This window comes from Solenopsis invicta, chromosome 5 (genome assembly GCF_016802725.1).
Source record: "Solenopsis invicta isolate M01_SB chromosome 5, UNIL_Sinv_3.0, whole genome shotgun sequence".
NCBI classification, from domain to species: Eukaryota; Metazoa; Arthropoda; class Insecta; order Hymenoptera; family Formicidae; genus Solenopsis; species Solenopsis invicta.
The window spans coordinates 25,553,387-25,576,509 of NC_052668.1; the positions used below are offsets into that span (position 1 = coordinate 25,553,387).

The 23,123-nt window shown below is 28.8% G+C and overlaps 3 protein-coding genes across 5 annotated transcripts; all 3 read right to left on the reverse strand.

Moving 5' to 3' along the window:
* Window positions 1–1,798: 1,798 nt before the first annotated feature.
* Window positions 1,799–23,123, reverse strand: LOC105195278 (cytochrome P450 6k1). 3 transcript variants are annotated; one of them, XM_039449059.1, is made up of 6 exons: window positions 23,049–23,123; window positions 3,665–4,363; window positions 2,996–3,220; window positions 2,507–2,784; window positions 2,245–2,419; window positions 1,799–2,142 (listed from the first exon to the last, which is right to left on the reverse strand). In XM_039449059.1, the coding sequence occupies exons 2-6, from the start codon at window positions 4,305–4,307 to the stop codon at window positions 1,973–1,975; spliced, it is 1,491 nt and encodes a 496-aa protein (XP_039304993.1). In that variant the 5' UTR covers window positions 4,308–4,363; window positions 23,049–23,123; the 3' UTR covers window positions 1,799–1,972. The 3 variants fall into 3 exon arrangements, with proteins under 3 accessions (XP_039304993.1, XP_039304994.1, XP_039304992.1); XM_039449060.1 differs by lacking the exon at window positions 23,049–23,123 and adding an exon at window positions 20,315–20,623; XM_039449058.1 differs by lacking the exon at window positions 23,049–23,123 and adding an exon at window positions 6,585–6,735.
* Window positions 7,716–11,239, reverse strand: LOC113004214 (cytochrome P450 6k1). The gene is given in 6 exon segments (XM_039449062.1): window positions 7,716–8,133; window positions 8,217–8,400; window positions 8,495–8,772; window positions 8,984–9,208; window positions 10,160–10,609; window positions 10,612–11,239. Coding segments are annotated over 6 exon segments (1,488 nt in total). The 5' UTR covers window positions 10,793–11,239; the 3' UTR covers window positions 7,716–7,963.
* On the reverse strand, window positions 14,146–19,234 carry LOC105204505 (cytochrome P450 6k1-like). Its single transcript, XM_039449061.1, has 6 exons — window positions 19,105–19,234; window positions 16,169–16,864; window positions 15,507–15,731; window positions 15,018–15,295; window positions 14,756–14,930; window positions 14,146–14,653 (listed from the first exon to the last, which is right to left on the reverse strand). The coding sequence occupies exons 2-6, from the start codon at window positions 16,806–16,808 to the stop codon at window positions 14,484–14,486; spliced, it is 1,488 nt and encodes a 495-aa protein (XP_039304995.1). The 5' UTR covers window positions 16,809–16,864; window positions 19,105–19,234; the 3' UTR covers window positions 14,146–14,483.

A 23,123-nucleotide genomic window follows, 5' to 3' on the forward strand; every position in this document is an offset into this window, starting at 1 on the left:
GATTATTATAAAAATTTTATTAGACTGTTTTTTAAGAGTACAATATGTCACTGGCCGAAAACTTTTGCACGCCACTGTATATATTGACTTACTCTAGTACATATAAAGTATTCAAAAATATCTTCCAGAATTTATCTCTTCTATTAAATGTTAACAGTATAAGACTGTTGACTCGCAAAACTCTAACTTTAATCTTAAGTCAGCACAGCCACTATTTTCTCCAAATCGGCTAGAGCAATAAAATCAGGAATTGAGCAACAAATTAGCAACAAAAAAGCAACAAATTTCTATTCATGATTTATTTGATTGTGTTGCTTTGGCTGTGTCAACTTAATAAACGTTGTACCGCATATGCTTATGAAGAGGTTTTTAATTATTTTTGAAAAATGGAAATGTCGCAATATAACTTTGTCATACCATTAAATTTGTAAAAAAATAAGCTTTATTTTACTTATAAAAAGAAATAAAAATTTTGAAAACAATAAGTAAGTGGAAGAAAGTATAAAAAGATATTAAAAAAAAATTTTTTTTATTACTGTTATAAAGTACTCTCTAAGCCATTTAACTTTAAATTTGAACATTTTTTTACTATCTCTTATAGTTTCGACGATATATGCTTCAGCAGGAAAAAAAACAATTTTCTTTAAAGGGGTGCTTCGCCCTTAAAAGTGCATTAAGCTACGTTTAAAAAAATACGTGTCTCTTAATTTTATCTGTATTACAACATATTAAAAGCTCGTCTAAATCTGAGACAGACACTTCGTAACGTTCCTTGTTAGTCTTAAAGTTGATTTATAATAGTCGTTACCGTAAGAAATTGATCAATCAGTCAATTATTCTTTTATAAATTGACTATAATTTGCCAATTTTTTTATGATTACGGCTATTATAAACCAGCATTTATTCTTGAAAAAGTTCGAATTTAGAACATAATTCATATAACTTTTATATGTATGTACATATATGTATACCTGTGTGTGTGTGTGTGTGTGTGTGTGTGTGTGTGTGTGTGTGTGTGTGTGTGTGTGTGTGTGTGTGTGTGTGTGTGTATAATATAGGCAACACATCTTACACAAGTAAAGACACTTTACGTGGGTGCTCTTCAGCAAACAACAAATAGACACAGGAATAATTTTATCTTTGTTCCTTACTGAATTTCAAGTAATAACGTCTCTAAATTTAACACCATGTTCCAATATAAATAAAATAATTGACTAATGTTAGTGAAAAAGTCCCGTATTTAAATTAACAATGCTTTAAAATATTACAAAAAAAACAAAAAAGTAACTGAAAAATAACTTTAAGTTACTTTTTGAATAATTGTAACTGTAACAAGTTATTTTTACAAAGTAACTTTTCCAACCTTGTATTTTATATAAAGCATAGTTACCTGAGTATAGAAATTGTACGCCTTTCATTCTTACTTATAAAAGACATTTGTGTAACAATAGTTATTTTTAACAATTGCAAGATAATGTACTATTTAAAGAGATAATATTGTGTTATACAATTGTAAATATACAACTTTTCGAGTCTTTTTAAATATTTTTTCTATTTGATGTTTTTCAGCAGCTCTATTCGATTCAATATGTTCTCTACGTATAAAAAAATAGTCTCAATAGGTTTAATTTTTATTGATGCAATAAATTACACTAAAATTTCTTTTTACGCTTTCACCAAAATTATAAACATATATATATTTTACAATAATTTCAGAAAGTTTATACTAGCTTCAGCTATAAAAAAAGGCCTAAAAGTCATTAAAAAATACTAATCAACGAATGACTCAATCTTCTAGAGATTAATGGTTTATTTCACAAAGAGAAATTTAATATACATTGACATATTTGATATTTCACTTATTTCTAAAGTTTTAAATAATAAATCTTTAAATTTTTTCTTATTTGTGAACTATAATAATTTGGATAGACTTGTTTCATTAAGTCCAAGGATGGTAAAAAAAACGCTATTTTTAATTACGTTTCTTGAATTTCACATATAGTCCATTAGCCACATATGTTAATACGTGAAAAGCATCATTGTTACGTGAAGTATGTTTTTTATCCGTTTCATAAGACACAATGTATTTTGAGAGAATCGTAGTTAACGCTATTTTTACAATTAAAAGAGCAAATCTCAGTCCTAAAATTCAGTACATATTATCATATAAATTTGCAATATATAGGTATAAAAAAATAAGAATGATGACAGCGTGTTTTCCGTGTTATATGTTTTATAACTTACCTATACACGATCGGGGTCCAACACCGAATGCCAAGAATTCATAAAACTGTTTGTTCTTTGTTCTTAACGGAATAAAGTTTTGTGGATTAGAAAAGTATTTGGGATCTTCATTCGTCGAAGTTATAGAAAAATACACTGGAACATTCTTTTCGATTATTAATTCAGTGCCTGGTACCTGAAAATGACATAAATGTATGTAATACTCAAGGAAGTTGAGGAAAGGCTATGCAGTAGAATCTGTCCAGCTACTTGTGTCGCTTACCTTATAGTTCCGTGCAGCTATTCTATCAGTATGGGGTATTGGAGGGTGCAGTCTCATTGATTCAGCTATGACGCTGTCCAAGAAAGATAGCTCATTAATCAAATCCATGGTCAATTCTTTTCCAGACAGGTATGTCTTTATCTCGTTGTATAAAGTGTTTTGGTGCTCCGGGTGACGCGCCAGATTATATAGGGCAAAAGCAATTGTAGTCGCGGTAGCTTCGAATCCGGCAAGGTACAAACTTGTGGGATGTGCCAGTAAATTGTCACCTTCAAACTCTACGACATTAATTAAATGATGAATTAATTAAACAATTAAACTATAATATTAATGCTTAATAGGTTGTTATAATTTTTCTTAAGAAATCATGAATCTGATGCAATAAACATGTATCAAATTTTACAATATTAATAGTAGAGTATCTATATAATACGTACAAATACTGCACAATAATATAATTTTTTAAATGTTATAAAATGTGGTCTTTACTGTAAATGGGATTCTGTTCTCCATTTTTGAATGCTAACATGGAATCTATCATATCTCCTCTCTTAAACCCCAGCTTTTCTCTGTTATTCATGGAATCCCAGAAAATCTCGCGAAAATAATTCGCGTGTCGTTTAACAAACGGTGCAACTAAGAAATCCCATTCGGGAAAGAAGAAGAGAATAATGAATACAATGGCGCCCTTCAATCCTTCGAAGACCTTCAAACCTGCAAATGCGTAATGTGTTTAATTCTATATATGACAATTACACGTATATTTGATAAAAGTAACGTTGTATATCCTCCTTTTTTATTTTCTGTGATTATAGAACAAACATTTTTCTATTTCTGTTTTGGTAAAAAAGTTTTTATAATATCATATTTTTTTGAATACTTAATAATATTAATTTATAAAGTTTTTAAAAAAAATACCCTAAACTTTAGATTTTATGAGCACTATTAAAGTGTTCGAATTAGTATAAAAAGTTTGAAAAATTTTCTGGAAAATTTTTCAAACCATAAAATTATATTACAAGTTATATATAAAAGCAGTTTCGAAATTTATATAGAAATTCTGAAAAATTATGTGAAGAATACTGAGAAAAATAATTACTGCTAAAGCAAAAGCTGTTTCCAGGATCTACACCAGATAAAATCAACGCGTAATCTCACCGTTTTTTACGAAGGCAGCTTCCTTTTCATCGAATGAATTTATGCTGATGCCGAACATCAGCGAAGCTATGACACTGCTAGAATAACGAGCACCGAGATTCTTAGCTTCCCATTCTCTTCGTCCAGCCTCGTCTGCCGTTGGCAATTTCTCGATGAAATTCAACATAGATTTTCCGCATTCTACCATCAGCGGCATCATATTTTTCAGTTTCTGTCCTGTCAAGGTTGGAGTCAGCTTGGCCCTGAGGTATTTCCATCTTGGCTGCTTTATGGATAGGAGGCTGGTCATGCCTGCCATGTCCCTCTCGAGGCCCGAACCAAATCGCCGATTCGCGAAGACATCAAAGTCCTTGATCATCATCTGTTTGATCAGGTCGTGATCTCGTAGAAGCAGCATGGGTTTATAGAAGATATAAAAGCCAATGTAGGGATCGTTCGGGTCGGCGCTGTTGTATATTTCGCTTAATATCTTAGCCGGAGGCTTCTTCATAGTGATGCAGTCTTTGAAATTACCGAAGAGCAGATGCGTCGGTGGGCTTTTCACCCCGCGTCTACTCCAGTATGACAACCTGTACTTGGCGTTCGCGTAGAAGAGGCTGAGGATTATTATAAGTGCGGTCGTGGAATAAATTAAGTAGTCCATCGTCGATAGGTGGATAACGCAATGTTTGTTGATTTATACGTTTCTTCCAACCGTTTCTAGCGTAAAGAGAAAGTTTAGAGCTGTTTAATGTTTTTTTTTTATAGGTATTTTGTATATTCTAAAAAGGCTATATCTTGTCTATCTTTTTATTAATATAAGTTTAGTTAATCCGTTTTTTTGTCAAGTTTTCTTCGAAAGTAATATTGTGCTAAAAATTAATATATTAAAATAATAAATATAGCATTATATGCCGATCGAAGCCGGTTCTTAGTGCTAAATAACTTTTTTTAACTGAATTTATAAGCATTTACAATTTTCTCCCAAACTGCAAGCCGTAATTTTTCCGGATTTAAAACGTATAAAAATTAATAAAATTTCTTATTCAGGCTAGTTTAGTTTGTTTTTATTGCAGTATTTTATAAACCAGAAGATTATGAGATTTTATTAGAAATATTGAAAATTATATTCTTTTTTTTGTTTTTAATATTATAATCTAAACTTATAAATTCAAATTTTATTTTAAAACTATCTTAAGTACTGTCTTAGAAAATGAGATACAAAACAAATAAAAATCATAAATTTTTCTTGAAAAATTGTATAAGATATTGTACGTAATCTATATGAATCGATTTTCATAATTAAAGGAAACTTATAGTAACAAATATAATCTTATATTTTTTATATGAATAAAATGATAGAGAAACTATACTTTCATATAATAAATTTAAACAGTTATAATTTTTCATTGTTTTAAAGTACTGTCGGGATCTATCCTCTTCCAGAAAATGCGAGGTTGACTCTGCTAATGTATTGCAAAAGAAATCCCTGATTAAATAAAACTGATAGAAAATGATTAAATATTAGTACTTTTGAAAAATTGTATCATTACTGTTCTGGTTTTTCTGATGCATTTTTTTTATCCAAAAAACATTTATCGTAATGAATATAATTCTATTGGATGTATGCCTTATATTATCAAAACAACAAAGAATGTATTATATTGTATAATAATTTCCATCATTTATAATTTTTAATGCTAAAATTTATAAATTTGGGAATAAAAAATTATGTACAAATTTATAACTATAATATTTTACGATACACACATTTTATAAATGCTAATCTTTTCATACCATAGTCATTTAATAATGTTAAATAATATTCTAGTAGACAGTCAAACTTTGATACCAACGTAAATTAATCTGAAAATCTTCATAATTTCTAGTGTTTTCTATGAGTGTAATCATACACATATTCTATATTCTATTATATTACATTTTCTGCATTTGCATGTAGTTATCATATCATATACGAATCGACTTACAGAAATTCTATCGTGTTTTGTCGGAGCAATGGTTCACTGGTTTTCATAATGGTTCTCGAAATGATTATTTACTTATAACATATTCCATAAGGGTACTGCTAAGTACTTGGTATCTATGTAAATGAATCACAACTTAACTTTGCAATAACTTATTGCCTCTTATATGAGTTTTATCAGGTTTGTTTTTTACTGCTGCACTAGATTACACTAGAATTTTTCTTTTCATCATAATTCAAAGATATATCTACTTTACTTTAACTGTAGAAAACCTAGCGTGTTTGATTCTGTCCATGGGGAAATTTTCCAAACTGAGAAGCTATCATTCTACATACTTACAGTTCATGATTAACGTAACTACCAATATGCTCTAGTCGTTACATTAATCAAACTGCGAGTGTGTAGAAAGATAGCGAATGTTTAGTTTAGCAACGAGACTAATGTATCACTAAAAAGTACAAATCAAATAAATGACGTTAATCTTCTTTCAACGGTTCAACGGTTTACTACACAAAAGGTGATTTAACAGATTTGATATTTTACTAATTTCTAAAGTTTGTCTTTTTATATTTGGTTGCATCTAAAGATACGTTTAAAAAAGTACAGTTTTTAATGTGCCAAAAAAATAAATTCTTTGAAAAAATGCTAAAAAGCTTTTTATCGTAGTAAGACAATTATAGTATGCAAAAACAATTTGTATATAAAAAATATTTTGAAAAGCATGATATAAAAAAAGAAAAATTATTATTCGATTCAAATAGTATGATAATCAGAATTTTACGATACAATCGTAAAATTAAAGCGTATTGTGCAATTTTTTTGGACAAAAGTAACTCGGGCAAGTACAATCAACCAAATTTGTATGACTTTTTTGTAAATTGTTTTGTTTAAATCAGAACTGTTCAGGTTTTGTCCTTTTGAGCTTGAAATTAAAATATATATGTAGGTGTTCATACCTGTTGCCGTTCCTTACTTCACTGTTGTTTGTCATAGCGTGCGGTTATGAGATATTATTTATAAGCTATTTACAATATATTTAACTTTACAAAATATTATTGATGTATTCTGTATTTGTATCAAAACGGAATACATAATTAATATTATTATCTTTGTCAGTAGGATTCTGCGTCATAAATATATTTTATTCGTGAATATGCATGTTACTTTACAGGTGATATAAAAAATTTTCTAAAGACACCACAGCAATATTTTAAAAATATGTTTAAAATTTATACTTTGTATGTTTTAAATATTAAAAACGTCCAAGTTAAATCCTGGATATCTTAAAAATGTTTTAAAAACATCCAATATTGCTTTTTTGGATTTTTTTCAAAACGTCTATTTTAGGACAAAGTGGTCTAAAACTGGATTAAATTAATACATTTAACAAATTTAAGTAGACCAAGTAACTCACGTAATATCACGGTGTAACACAAATTTTAGATTACAATCGAGACAAAATAACTTTATAGATTTTTGTCCCTAAAAACAATTCCGTAAATAAAGATTTTCTATCACATTATATTTATGAGTTATTTATTTTAGGTCAAAAGTGCCATTTTTGGCAACTTTAAATCCAATTTACCGACATGTGACATGATAAAGGAATTTCGTTTGCGGATCGTTTTCAATGACAAAAAATCTATAAAAGAATCATTTGGTTTGTAGTCTAAAACTATTTAAGTTATCACACAATGTACATCACAATGAGAAATGATAATAAAATCAATGTCGATTTGACATTGATTTAACATCAAATTCATCAAACTAATGTCGTTTAGACATCGATTTGATAACTCATTTCTTACTAGTATATATATCTAGAACAATTATTCCTAAATTCTATATACTGAATCTGGAAATTTGTAGTTTAAACAGATTGAGATAATTATTTTGAGGGGCTCTTTACTTTATTCTCTCAGGTAACAAAAATGTACTAAATTCACGCGGTGTGTGTGTGTGTGTGTGTGTGTGTGTGTGTGTGTGGTGTGTGTGTGTGAGTGCTTTCTACGAAAGCAAAACTCTTCATGCAACCTCAAAAAAATTTGGCTTGTCAAGTTAATCAAATCAACACGTTGCGAGCAAACATAAAAAATTATTGACAAAAAAATGAACATTTTAAATATGTTCAAATGTAAGTATGCTTTGTACGTTAAATAACGTAGATCCCTAAAACTGTTTATATTTTTCTATCATTTATATGTATTGTAATATTTTAATTCCGCATTGTAATACAAGAAAATTGATTTAGTAACACTATTTGTGAACTAGGACAACTTATGTACACTTTTTTATTGACAAAGTCTTAGAAGACTAGTATTAAGAAACGCAATTCCTAATTACGTTTTTTAAATTTCACATACAGACCATCAGCCGCATATGTAAAAACGTGAATAGCATCATTATTACTTGAAGTACATTTCTTATCCGTTTCATAAGACATAGTGTAGTTTGATAGAATTGTAATTAACGCCACTTTTACAATTAATAGACCCAACCTTTGACCTAAAATTTAATGCAAATTGCTTCATAAATTTGGAATAATATATACATTAAAAAACAAAAAACATAACAGCGTTATATTTTACCTATACATGATCGGGGTCCAATACCGAATGCTAAGGATTCATAAAACTTTCTGTTCTCTCTGTTATCTGTTCTTAACGGAATAAAGTCTCGAGGATTGGAAAAGTATTTGGGATCTTGATTTGTCGAATTTACAGAAACATATACTGGAACATCTTTCTCAATTGTTAATCCAGTGTTTGGTAACTGAAAATGACACAGATATATATAACAATCAAAGAAGTTAAGAAAAGAACATACAGAAGGAGTTTTATTCAGTTACTTGTGATGTGGTACTTACCTCATAATTCCTTGTAGCTATTCTATCAGTAACAGGTAGAGGAGGGTGTAGCCTTAACGATTCAGCTATAACGCTGTCCAAGAAAGAAAGTTCATTGATCAGATCCATGGTCAATTCTTTTCCGGAAAGGTGTGTCTTTATCTCGTTGTATAAAGTATCTTGGTGTTCCGGGTGACGCGCCAGATCGTATAGAGCAAAAGCGATTGCAGTCGCGCTAGCTTCGAATCCGGCAATATAAAAACTACTGGGATGTGCCAATAAATTGTCACCCTCGAACTCTACGACGTTAATTAAATGATAAAATAATTTAATGATTAAACAAAGGTTTTAATGCTTAATAAATTGTTATGATCATTCTTAATAAATCAAGAATCTAATGCAAAAAAGTATATTGAATTTCATAATATTAATAGCAGAGTATCGTTATATTACGTACAAAAGGTTACACAATAATATAATTGTTTAAATTTTACAGAATGTGATCTTTACTGTAAATAGGATTTTGTTCTCCATTTTTGAGTGCCAACATAGAATCTATCATATCTCCTCTCTTGAACCCCAGCTTTTCTCTGTTATTCATGGAGTTCCAGAAAATCTCGCGAAAATAATTCGCGTGTTGTTTAACAAACGGGGCAACTAAGAAATCCCATTCGGGAAAGAAGAAGAGAATAATGAATACAATGCCGCCCTTTAATCCTTCGAAGACCTTTAGACCTGCAAACGTGGTAATGTATATAATTCTATATATGACCGGGGCCGGCGGAAGACTTATTGGGGATAGATCGTAATCACCAACCGGAATTTTTCCGGGTGTTAAATGCAACACAAAATTTTCAAACGATTTGATTTGATTATTTTGATAAGAATGCTCTAAGTTAACTTGAAGAGTAGCTTTGTACATACATTTATTTTGTACATTTACTTCGAATCGGCCGAGAATCTTGATATCAAAAAACTTATGGACGATTTTATTTCCAAAAATTCGAAGCGAACTGCTGTTTTTGCTTTATCAAAAAATAAATTTTAATTCTCATTGTGTTCAAATTTTTATTTATATATTGTTTGTAAATTGAAGTTATCTTGTAAATAAAAGTTATCAAATCTACAATTGAATCTGAAAGTTGCTCTTATTTGCTCTTATTCATAAACATCTTATTCTAAAATTTAAAAAAAGAAACTTTTTCTTTTTACCACTTTCACAGATCCTATCCTCCCTCCCTACCCCTTTTAACACCCAGAATAAATCTGTTCCGTCGGCTCTATATATGACAATTACACATATATTTGATAAAAGTAACATCGTATATTCTATTAATACTTTTTTTATTTTCTATTATACAATAGAGCAAACATTTTTATATTTCTTTCTTGGTAAAAAAGTTTTCATAATATCATATTTTTAAGTATATTTAATAATTTAAATTTATGAATCTTTTGAAAAAATACCTCAAACTTCTTTAGATTTTATAAGCTCTATTGAAGTGTTCGAATTAATATAAAAAATCTGAGAAATTCTGTGAAAAATCATAAAATTACAAGTTATATATAAAATCAGTTTTGAAATTTATATAGAAATTCTGAAAAATTATGTGAAGAATACTAAGAAAAATACTGATGAAGCAGAAGCTTTCCAGGCTTCTACACCGGATAAAATCAAAGTCTCACCGTTTACTACGAAGGCAGACTCCTTCTCATCGAATGAATTTATGCTGATGCCGAACATCAGCGAAGCTAAGACATTGGTGGAGTAACGGGCACCGAGATTCTTAGCTTCCCATTCTCTTCTGCCAGCCTTATCCGACGGCAATTTCTCGATGAAATTCAACATGGGTTTTCCGCATTCTACCATCAGTGGCACCATGTTTTTCAGTTTCTGTCCTGTCAAGGTTGGAGTCAGCTTGGCCCTGAGGTATTTCCATCTTGGCTGCTTTATGGATACGATGCTGTTCATGCCCGCCTTGTCCCTCTCGAGGCCCGAACCAAATCGCCGATTCGCGAAGACATCAAAGTCCTTGATCATCATCTGTTTGATCAGGTCGTGATCTCGTAGAAGCAGCATGGGCTTGTGAAAGATATAAAAGCCGATGTAGGGATCATCCGGGTCGGTTGTAGATTGTGCAATACCTCAGTCGGCGGCTTCTTCATGGTGATGCAGTCCTTGAAATTACCGAAGAGCAGATGCGTCGGTGGACTTTTCACCTCGCGTCTATTCCAGTAAAACAGCTTGTACTTGGCGTTCGCGTAGAAAAGGCTGAGGATTATTATTAGTGCGGTTGTGAAATAAATCAAGTAGTCCATCGTCGATAGGTGGATGACGTAATATTCGTTGACCTATACGTTTTTTTCCGATTGTTTCTAGCGTACAGAGACAGTTTAGAATTTTTAATTTTTTTGACGTGTATCTTATATGTATATTCTAAATTCTAAGATGGCTATATTTTGTCTATCACTTTACTAAGATAAGCTCAGTTGATCTGTTTTACCGAATTATTTTCAAAAGTGACATTGTGATAAAAATTTAGATGTTGAAATAATGAATACAGCATTACCGGTCAAACCTGGTTCTTAGTGCTAAATAATTTTTTTTTAAGCAAATTTATAAGTATTTACAAGATTCTCCCAAACTGCGCGCCGTGCAATTTTGACGGATTTAAAACACACAAAAATTAACATGATTTCCTATCCAGGCTAATTTAGTTTGTTCTTATTGCAGTACTAAGAAGATACATTTTGTCATATATTTGTAAATATATTGTGTAATTTTTTGTGTTTTTTTTAATATCTTTTCTATCTGATATTTTTAAGCAACCCTTATCTGATTCTATATTTTTCACATGTAAAAAATGGTATCAGTGGGTTTGTTTTTTTACTGCTGCACTAGATTGCACTAGAATTTTTCTTTACGCTTTCAGCAAAGTTCAAAGATATATCTACTTTATTTTAACTATAGAAAATGTACACTAGTTTAGCAACAAAAAACAAGACTAATGTTTCTCTAAAGAGTACAAATCAATAAATGGCGTTAATCTTCTTGCGTTCAACGGTTTACTTCACAAAAAGTGATTTGACAGATTTGGTATTTTACTAATTTCTAAAGTTTGACTTTTTATGTTTGGTTGCATTTGAAGATACATTTGAAAAAATACCGTTTTTAATGTGTCAAAAAAATAAATTCTTTGGAAAAATGCTAAAAAGCTTTTTATCGTAATTAAGCAATTATAGTATGCAAAAACAGTGTGTATATAAAAAAATATTTTAAAAAGCATGATATAAAAACGAAAAATTATTATTTGATTCAAGTAGAATGATAATCAGAATTTTACAATATAAGCGTAACATTAAAGCGTATTGTATAATTTTCTTGGACAAAAGTAACTCGGTCTAGTATAATCAAGCAAATTTGCATGATTTTTTGATAAATTTTTTTTCAAACCAGAACTGTTCAGGTTTTGTACTTTTGGGCTTGAAATTGGAATGTGTAGTCATACCTATTGCCGTTCCTTAATTCACTGTTGCTTGGCAGAAAGTGGATTATATTATGCGATGTTATTTATAAGCTATTTACAATATATTTACTTTTAAAAAATACTATCCATGAGTTATATATTTGTAACAAAACAGAATGCATAATTAATGTTTATTATTGACGCCTTAACTACCATGTTTGCCTCTTATTTCCAACGTTTTATGTTCTAATTTTAACATTATTATCTTTGTCAGTAGATTTTAGCGTTAGAAATGTATTTTATTCATCAATACTTTACAGGTGATATAGAAAACTATCAAAGACAATACAGTAATGTTTTAAAAACATGTTTAAAATTTACATTTTGTACATGTTTTGGACATATTAAACAATTATTATTGTTTTATTATATTATTTTGTTACCTACATCTTATACTCATACTTGATAATTATAAAAATTTTATTAGGCTGTTTTTTAATAAATTAGAGTATAATATGTCACTGGCCGAAAATTTTGCACGCCACTGTATATATTCACTTACTCTAGTACATATAAAGTATTCAAAAATATCTTCCAGACTCTATTTCTTCTATTAAATGTTAACGGTATAAGACTGTTGACCTCGCAAAAATAGATAGATTTATAGTATATGATACATAATACATGCACATGCACAAGAATTAAATATTTTTTTAGAAAGTGTATTAGCATGCATTACACGATATATAATCTTATATAATCTAATTTAATTTCACTTCTTTTGTGATATTTTGCATAAAATTGTACAAACAGTGAATCATGGCAAATCGAGTATATAATTAAGGGGGATATTTGGATTTTTTAGACAAAAACATAGCAAAATTTAGGAAATTTTTTTTTTTTTAAACTAACTATTCAATTAATTTGAAATTTGCACCATGTTTTATCCATGTTTTATGAACGTATAGTTTTTTTGTTAATTTTTAATTATAAATAGAGTGAATATTATACTGCGCAGTTCTTATTTACTCCAATGGTGTGCACGATATTGATCTTCCAAGTAATCTAAAACAGAAAAATAAAACGACGTCTTACTTTATACAGTTCCAGTTTGGTGAATCAAAATTAAAAAAAAACAATAATTGCGAAAATTATTAATTTTTAAATCAAAACTATAGTTTTTACTATTAAAATTCGTCCATTTTTATTATGTAAAAAAAATATGAGATTTATCAATATTCTGGTTTATCAAACGATAAAGTAATGTTTATTACATGCAGGCCAAGTTTGAAGGTAATTGGTTTAATGGTTACAAAAATATCGTGCATACCATTCGTAAAAATGCCGTTTCGAAAAAACAGGGTTTAAATTTTTAAGTTTAGTTTATATAAGTATATCAAATACTTATATGACTTTTCTGTTACTCAACTATTCCAGAGCCATATAGTAGTTCTTCTTCTTCGTAAAAATGATTTTAAGCCATTTGTTTGTTTTTACGCTTTGTCCGAGTTTCTTTTGTAGTCTTGAAGCTTCGTCGAGCTGATCTTTCAAGCCGGTATTGATCTCGCTCTTTGAAATATATTTTGGCTTTTTCTTTTATAACTCTTCCTATTGTTGTCATAGTTTTAAAGACAGCATAAAAACTTTCATGAAAATTTCTTGTTGCTAAATAAGCCGCGATTTCAATTATTTTTGATTCACAATGAAGGTGTTTAGTCGCAAATCGCAGATAGAGTAAAAATACTTGTAATTATTTTGAGTTTTACTACTCAAACATCTTTCTAACAATTCTCAAAATATTTATGAAAATTATATCATGAAAAATACAATTAATTTGCCATTTATTCTTTTAAATTCTTATTATTTTTATACTTTTTTTAAATAGTTATTCACCAGTTTGATTGGTACAGTGACCCTACGATGGATATTTTATAATTTCATATAATGCATACTTACCTGAGAATAGAAATTGTACGCCTTTTATTCTTACTTATAAAAAACATGTATGTAACAATAGTTATTTTTAACAATTGCAAGATAATGTACTTTTTATAGAAATAATATTCTGTTATACAATTGTAAATATGTAATTTTGTGTAACTTTACAAGTTTTTTTAAATATTTTTTCAATTTGATATTTTTCATCAGCTTCATTTGATTGAATATGTTCTCCATGTATAAGAAAATGGTCTAAATGGGTTTAATTTTTATTGATGCATTAGATTACACTAAAATTTCTTTTCTCGCTTTCACCAAAAATACAAACATATACATATTTTACAATAACTTTAGAAAGTGTGTACTAGCTACATAAAAAAGGCCTAAAAAATAATTAAAAAATACTAATCAACAAATGACTCAATCTCCTAGCAATTAGTGATTTATTTCATAAAGAGAAATTTTACAGATTGATATATTTGATATTTTACTTATTTCTAAAGTTTTAAATAATAAATCTTTAAGTTTTTTCTTATTTGTAAACTATAACAATTTGGATACACTTGTTTCATTAAGTCCGAAGGGATGGTAAAAAAAACGTTATTTTAATTACGTTTCTTGAATTTCACATGTAGTCCATTAGCCACATATGTTACTGTGTAATAAGCAGCATTGTCACTTGAAGTATGTTTTTCATCCGTTTCATAAGACACAATGTATTTTGAGAGAATCGTAATTAACGCTATTTTTACAATTAAAAGAGCAAATCTCAGTCCTAAAATTCAGTACATATTATCATATAAATTTGCAATATATAGGTATAAAAAAATAAGAAAGATGACAGCGTGTTTTCCGTGTTATATGTTTTATAACTTACCTAAACACGATCGGGGTCCAACACCGAATGCCAAGAATTCATAAAACTGTTTGTTCTTTGTTCTTAACGGAATAAAGTTTTGTGGATTAGAAAAGTATTTGGGATCTTCATTCATCGAATTTATAGAAAGATACACTGGAACATCTTTTTCGATTATTAATTTAGTGCCTGGTACCTGAAAGTGACATAAATGACATAAACACTCAAGGAAGTCGTGGAAAGACTCTGCAATAGAATCTGTCCAGTTACTTGTGTCACTTACTTTATAATTCCGTGTAGCTATTCTATCAATATGGGGCATAGGAGGGTGCAGTCTAATTGATTCAGCTACGACGCTGTCCAAGAAAGATAGCTCATTAATCAGATCTATGGTTAATTCTTTTCCGGAGAGGTGTGTTTTTATCTCGTTGTATAAAGTGTCTTGGTGCTCCGGGTGATGCGCCAGATCATATAGGGCAAAAGCAATTGTAGTCGCGATAGCTTCTAATCCGGCGAGGTACAAACTAGTTGGATGTGCCAGTAAATTGTCACCTTCAAACTCTACAACATTAATTAAATAATAAAATAATTAAAAAATTAAACAATAGTATTAATGCATAATAGGTTGTTATGATCTTTCTTAAAAAATCATGAATTTGATGCAACAAACATGTATCAAATTTCACAATATTAATAGCAGAGTATCTATAAATTACGTACAAATACTGCACAATAATATAATTTTTTAAATGTTATAGAATGTAGTTTTTACTGTAAATAGGATCCTGTTCTCCATTTTTGAGCGCCAACATAGCATCTATCATATCTCCTCTCTTAAACGCCAGTCTTTCTCTGTTGTTCATGGAATCCCAGAAAATTTCGCGAAAATAATTCGCGTGTTGTTTAGTAAACGGTGCAATTAAGAAATCCCATTTTGGAAAGAAGAAAAGAATAAGGAATACAATGCCGCTCTTTAATCCTTCGAAGACCTTCAGACCTGCAAATGCATAATGTGTAATTATATATATGACAATTATACTTATATTTGATAAAAGTAACATTGTATATTTTCCTTTTTTATTTTCTATGATTATAAAGAAAACATTTTTATATTTTTGCTTGGTAAAAAAGTTTTCATAATATCATATTTTTCTAAATACTTATTAATAATTTAAATTTATAAAGCTTTTTAAAAAATACTTTAAACTTCAGATTTTATGAGTACTACTAAAGTGTTTGAATTAAGTAGTATAAAAAGTCTGAGAAATTTTTTGAAACACCATAAAATTCTAATAAAGTTATATATAAAATGAGTTTTGAAATTTATATAGAAATTCTGAAAAATGGTATGAAGAATACTGAGAGAAATATTCACTGGTGAAGCAAAAGCTGTTTCCAGGATTTACACCAGATAAAATCAACGTGTAATCTCACCGTTTTTTACAAAGGCAGTCTCCTCCTCATCGAATGAATTTATGCTGATGCCGAACATCAGCGAAGCTATGACACTGCTGGAATAACGAGCACCGAGATTCTTAGCTTTCCATTCTCTTCGTCCAGCCTCATCTGCCGTTGGCAATTTCTCGATGAAATTCAACATAGATTTTCCGCATTCTACCATCAGCGGCATCATATTTTTCAGTTTCTGTCCTGTCAAGGTTGGAGTCAGCTTGGCCCTGAGGTATTTCCATCTTGGCTGCTTTATGGATAGGAGGCTGGTCATGCCTGCCATGTCCCTCTCGAGGCCCGAACCAAATCGCCGATTCGGGAAGATATCAAAATCCTTGATCATAATCTGTTTAACTAAGCCGTGGTCTCGTAGAAGCAGCATGGGCTTATAGAAGATATAAAAACCAATATAGGCATCGTCCGGGTCGGCGCTGTTGTATATATCGCTTAATACTTTAGCCGGCGACTTCTTCATGGTAAAGCAATCTTTGAAATTACCGAAGAGCAGATGGGTCGGTGGGCTTTTCACCCCGCGTCTACTCCAGTATGATAGCCTGTACTTGGCGTTCGCGTAGAAGAGGCTGAGGATTATTATTAGTGCGGTCGTGGAATAAATTAAGTCCATCGTCGATAGGCGGATGGCGTAATATTTGTTGACTTATACGTTTCTTCCAATTGTTTCTAGCGTTCAGAAATAGTTTAGAGTTGTTTAATGTTGTTTTTTTGACGCGTATTTTATATATCTAAGAAGGCTATATCTTGTCTAACTTTTTATTAATATAAGTTTAGTTAATCCGTTTTTTTGTCAAGTTTTCTTCGAAAGTAATATTGTGATAAAAATTAATATATTAAAATAATAAATATAGCATTATGTGATGATCGAAGCCGGTTCTTAGTGCTAAATAACTTTTTTTAAGTGAATTTATAAGCATTTACAATTTTCTCCCAAACTGCAAGCCGTAATTTTTCCGGATTTAAAACGTATAAAAATTAATAAAATTTCTTATTCAGGCTAGTTTAGTTTGTTCTTATTGCAGTATTTTATAAACCAGAAGATTATGAGATTTTATTAGAAATATTGAAAATTATATTCTTTTTTTGTTTTTTGTTTTTTGTTTTTTTGTTTTATATTATAATCTAAACTTATAAATTCAAATTTTATTTTAAAACTATCTTAAGTACTGTCTTAGAAAATGAGATACAAAACAAATAAAAACCATAAATTTTTCTTGAAAAATTGTATAAGGTATTGTACGTAATCTATATGAATCGATTTTCATAATTAAAGGAAACTTATAGTAACAAATATAATCTTATTTTTTTTATGTGAATAAATTGATAGAGAAACTATACTTTCATATAATAAATTTAAACAGTTATAATTTTTGATTGTTTTAAAGTACTGTCGGGATCTATCCTTTTCCAGAAAATGCGAGGTTGACTCTGCTAATGTATTACAAAAGAAATCCCTGATTAAATAAAACTGATAGAAAATGATTAAATATTAGTACTTTTGAAAAATTGTATCATTACTGTTCTGGTTTTCTGATGCATTTTTTTTTATCCAAAGAACATTTACTGTAATAAATATAATTCTATTGTAGGTATGCCTTATATTATCAAAATAACAAAGAATGTAATATATTGTATAATAATTTCTATTATATATAATTTTTAATTCTAAAATTTATAAATGTTGGAATAAAAAATTATGTACAAATTTATAACTATAATATTTTACGATACACACATTTTATAAATGCTAATCTTTTTATACCATAGTCATTTAATAATGTTAAATAATATTCTAGTAGACAGTCAAACTTTGATACCAACGTAAACTAATCTGAAAATCTTCATAATTTCTAGTGTTTTCTATGAGTGTAAGCATACACATATTCTATATTCTATTATATTACATTTTCTGCATTTGCATGTAGTTATCATATCATATACGAATCGACTTACAGAAATTCTATCGTGTTTTGTCGGAGCAATGGTTCACTGGTTTTCATAATGGTTCTCGAAATGATTATTTACTTATAACATATTCCATAAGGGTACTGCTAAGTACTTGGTATCTATGTAAATGAATCTCAACTTAACTTTGCAATAACTTATTGCTTCTTATATGAGTTTTATCAGGTTTGTTTTTTACTGCTGCACTAGATTACACTAGAATTTTTCTTTTCATTATAATTCAAAGATATATCTACTTTACTTTAACTGTAGAAAACCTAGCGTGTTTGATTCTGTCCATGGGGAAATTTTCCAAACTGAGAAGCTATCATTCTACATACTTACAGTTCATGATTAACGTAACTACCAATATGCTCTAGTCGTTACATTAATCAAACTGCGAGTGTGTAGAAAGATAGCGAATGTTTAGTTTAGCAACGAGACTAATGTATCACTAAAAAGTACAAATCAAATAAATGACGTTAATCTTCTTTCAACGGTTCAACGGTTTACTACACAAAAGGTGATTTAACAGAATTGATGTTTTACTAATTTCTAAAGTTTGTCTTTTTATATTTGGTTGCATCTAAAGATACGTTTAAAAAAGTACAGTTTTTAATGTGCCAAAAAAATAAATTCTTTGAAAAAATGCTAAAAAGCTTTTTATCGTAGTAAGACAATTATAGTATGCAAAAACAATTTGTATATAAAAAATATTTTGAAAAGCATGATATAAAAAAAGAAAAATTATTATTCGATTCAAATAGTATGATAATCAGAATTTTACGATACAATCGTAAAATTAAAGCGTATTGTGCAATTTCTTTGGACAAAAGTAACTCGGGCAAGTACAATCAACCAAATTTGTATGACTTTTTTGTAAATTGTTTTGTTTAAATCAGAACTGTTCAGGTTTTGTCCTTTTGAGCTTGAAATTAAAATATATATGTAGGTGTTCATACCTGTTGCCGTTCCTTACTTCACTGTTGTTTGTCATAGCGTGCGGTTATGAGATATTATTTATAAGCTATTTACAATATATTTAACTTTACAAAATATTATTGATGTATTCTGTATTTGTATCAAAACGGAATACATAATTAATATTATTATCTTTGTCAGTAGAATTCTGCTTCATAAATATATTTTATTCGTGAATATGCATGTTACTTTACAGGTGATATAAAAAATTTTCTAAAGACACCACAGCAATATTTTAAAAATATGTTTAAAATTTATACTTTGTATGTTTTAAATATTAAAAACGTCCAAGTTAAATCCTGGATATCTTAAAAATGTTTTAAAAACATCCAATATTGCTTTTTTGGATTTTTTGTAAAACGTCTATTTTAGGACAAAGTGGTCTAAAACTGGATTAAATTAATACATTTAACAAATTTAAGTAGACCAAGTAACTCACGTAATATTACGGTGTAACACAAATTTTAGATCACAATCGAGACAAAGTAACTTTATAGATTTTTGTCCCTAAAAACAATTCAATCGTAAATAAAGATTTTCTATCACATTATATTTATGAGTTATTTATTTTAGGTCAAAAGTGCCATTTTTGGCAGCTTTAAATCCAATTTACCGTTTTAAAGTACTGTCGGGATCTATCCTTATCGTGAAAATACGAGGTTTACTCTGCTAATGACTTATAAAAAAAATCCCTTATTAAAAAGGGCTGATAGAAAACGGTTAAATATTAGTACTTTTGAAAAATTGTATCATTACTGTTCTGGTTTTTCTGATGCATTTTTTTTATCCAAAAAACATTTATCGTAATGAATATAATTCTATTGGATGTATGCCTTATATTATCAAAACAACAAAGAATGTATTATATTGTATAATAATTTCCATCATTTATAATTTTTAATGCTAAAATTTATAAATGTTGGAATAAAAAATTATGTACAAATTTATAACTATAATATTTTACGATACACACATTTTATAAATGCTAATCTTTTTATACCATAGTCATTTAATAATGTTAAATAATATTCTAGCAGACAGTCAAACTTTGATACCAACGTAAATTAATCTAAAAATCTTCATAATTTCTAGTGTTTTCTATGAGTGTAAGCATACACATATTCTATTTTCTATTATATTACGTTTTTTGCATTTGCATGTAGTTATCATATCATATACAAATCGACTTACAGAAATTCTATCGTGTTTTGTTGGAGCAATGGTTCACTGGTTTTCAAAATGGTTCTCGAAATGATTATTTACTTATAACATATTCTATGAGGGTACTACTAAGCACGTGGTATCTGTGTAAATAAATTTCAACTCAACTTTGACATAACTTATTGCTTCCATATGCGTTTTATCATACACATTTTCTATATCTTATCAAAGATAAGAAATGATCTATAAAAATTTGATAAAAATTCTATATGGTTTTATCTGAACTTATCATAGATATCGAACGTAAGAATCTGCCCTACAGCAATCGAGCTCAAATTGGTACTATTAGTTGGCATCTCTGAAATGTAAAAATTCTTCAAAAATTATTCTTGAAAATGCATTTTTAGGGAGTTATGAAAGGGGAAAGTAAAATTTAAAAAGTAGTTTTTTGCAAAAACGGCTGAACCAATTTTAAATGAAAACATATATGTTGTAAACATTATTTAAGTAAATATAAGGAAAGTATATAATTATTCTTAAATTCATAGAAGTAAGAATTATAAATGTCAAAAGTTATTATAACATGCGATTCTTATTGTTTTGTTAAAGTAGTTTTATTGCGCAAGTTTCAGTCAAAAATGTATTTCTCCATATATGTAACAATTCAACGAACACAAGCATAGCACTAAACAATTTGATTATAAAGTGTAATCAAATCGTATAGAGCTACGCTTGTTTTAGTTGAGAGTATGTAATTTATTATTGTAAAAGAGTGGGGAAAACATTTTAAGCATTTCAAAATTATGAAATAAAAAATGTCGTCAATGTCGTACGTGGTAAGGAACATTTCACGTGAACTGTTCGTCTAACGACGTAACACTGTTAATGACTTTACAGACCTTTACATTGTGAATATTACACATAAATATTACATTCATGTCAATTTTGTGGAGAACAATTTAGAAAAGGTTAATATATTTTGAAAATAAACGAACGAGCTTTAATCTAACATTCGGAAAGCAAAGAATTCTGAAAGACGTGCGAATGCATTCAGAACTCGCTCTCTATCTGTTTTGTATTACTAAAAATTCCAATTTTTTTAAAGCTTTATATTTAATATTTGCCCAGTTACTCTCCGTTTTCTTTACAATTCATGTTATATTTATTTATAGATCTCAAATTTTTAAGCAAATCTGTAATTACCGATTTTGCACTATAATTGAAAACACATTATCTCTACATGTCTATTTAAACAAGTTAAAGTTTAAAATCGGGTGATAAAACGTAAGAACGTCTAGAAGATGTTTAAAACTACTTTTAGAAATGTGTCTTAAAAACATATTTTAGATGTCTTAAGAACGTTTTATAACCGGATTTTAGAATTCGTGTTGTTTTAGTTGCATAGAAAACATAAGTACCTATGTTACAAGTATCAACTTTAAGTGGATGTTAAACCATCGAGAATTACCTGCACACATATAGTTTCTATTTTCTCTCAATTAGTTTTACACGTCACAAAAGCTTTTTACACAATTGAAATATACACGAAAATACATTGAGCAAGAATTAGGAAGACACAAATAATGGACAAATATATGATTGAAATTCGTGTACGATGGATATTTCATATAATGCCTAGTTGTCTGAATACAGAAATCGTACACTTTTCATTCGTATTTATAAAGATACGCGTGTAACAATATTTCTTTTAACAATTGTTAAAATTATAAGATATTGTACTGTTCAAAAAGATATATTTTGTAATATATTTGTAAATATATTGTGTAATTTTTTGAATATCTGTTTTTTGAATATCTTTCCTATCTGATATTTTTAAGCAACTTTATCTGATTCTATATTCTTTACATGTAAGAAATGGTATGAATGAGTTTGTTTTTTTACTGCTTCACTAGATTGCACTAAAATTTTTCTTTTTGCTTTCACCAAAGTTCAAAGATATATATCTAGTTTACTTTAACTATAAAAAATATACACCAGTTTAGCAACAAAGAAACAAGACTAATATGTTAAAACGTACAAATCAATAAATTGCGTTAATCTTCTTGCGTTCAACGGTTTACTTTACAAAGGGTGATTTGACAGATTAGATATCTTACTAATTTCTAAAGTTTGACTTTTTATGTTTGGTTGCATTTGAAGATACATTTCAAAAAATACAGTTTTTAATGTGCCAAAAAAATAAATTCTTTGGAAAAATGCTAAAAAGTTTTTTGTCGTAGTAAGGCAATTATAGTATGCAAAAACAATGTATATATAAAAAAATATTTTGAAAAACATGATATAAAAACAGAAAAATTATTTTACAAATATGTTATTGGACCGATAGTGTAACAACACAATGATAGTAAGAAAGCCTTCTTCGGTCGTAGCTAGGTCTTAGTGTTTATATTTATTTATGTGATTTGATATACTTTTCCGAATTCAATCAGATTAATTCGGCGCACATTCTGGTTGAATTCGGAGAAGTATATAAAATCACATAAATAAATATAAGCACTAAGACCTAGTTACGACCGAAGAAAGCTTTCTTAGAAAAATTATTGTTTGATTCAAGTAGGATGATGATCAGAATTTCACAATGTAAACGTAAAATTAAAGCGTATTTTATAATTTTCTTAGACAAAAGTAACTCGGTCTAGTATAATCAAGCAAATTTGCATGATTTTTTGATAAATTGTTTTTTTAAACCAGAACTGTTCAGGTTTTGTACTTTTGAGTTTGAAATTGGAATGCGTAGTCGTACCTATTGCCGTTCCTTACTTCACTGTTGCTTGGCAGAAAGTGGATTATATTATGCGATGTTATTTATAAGCTATTT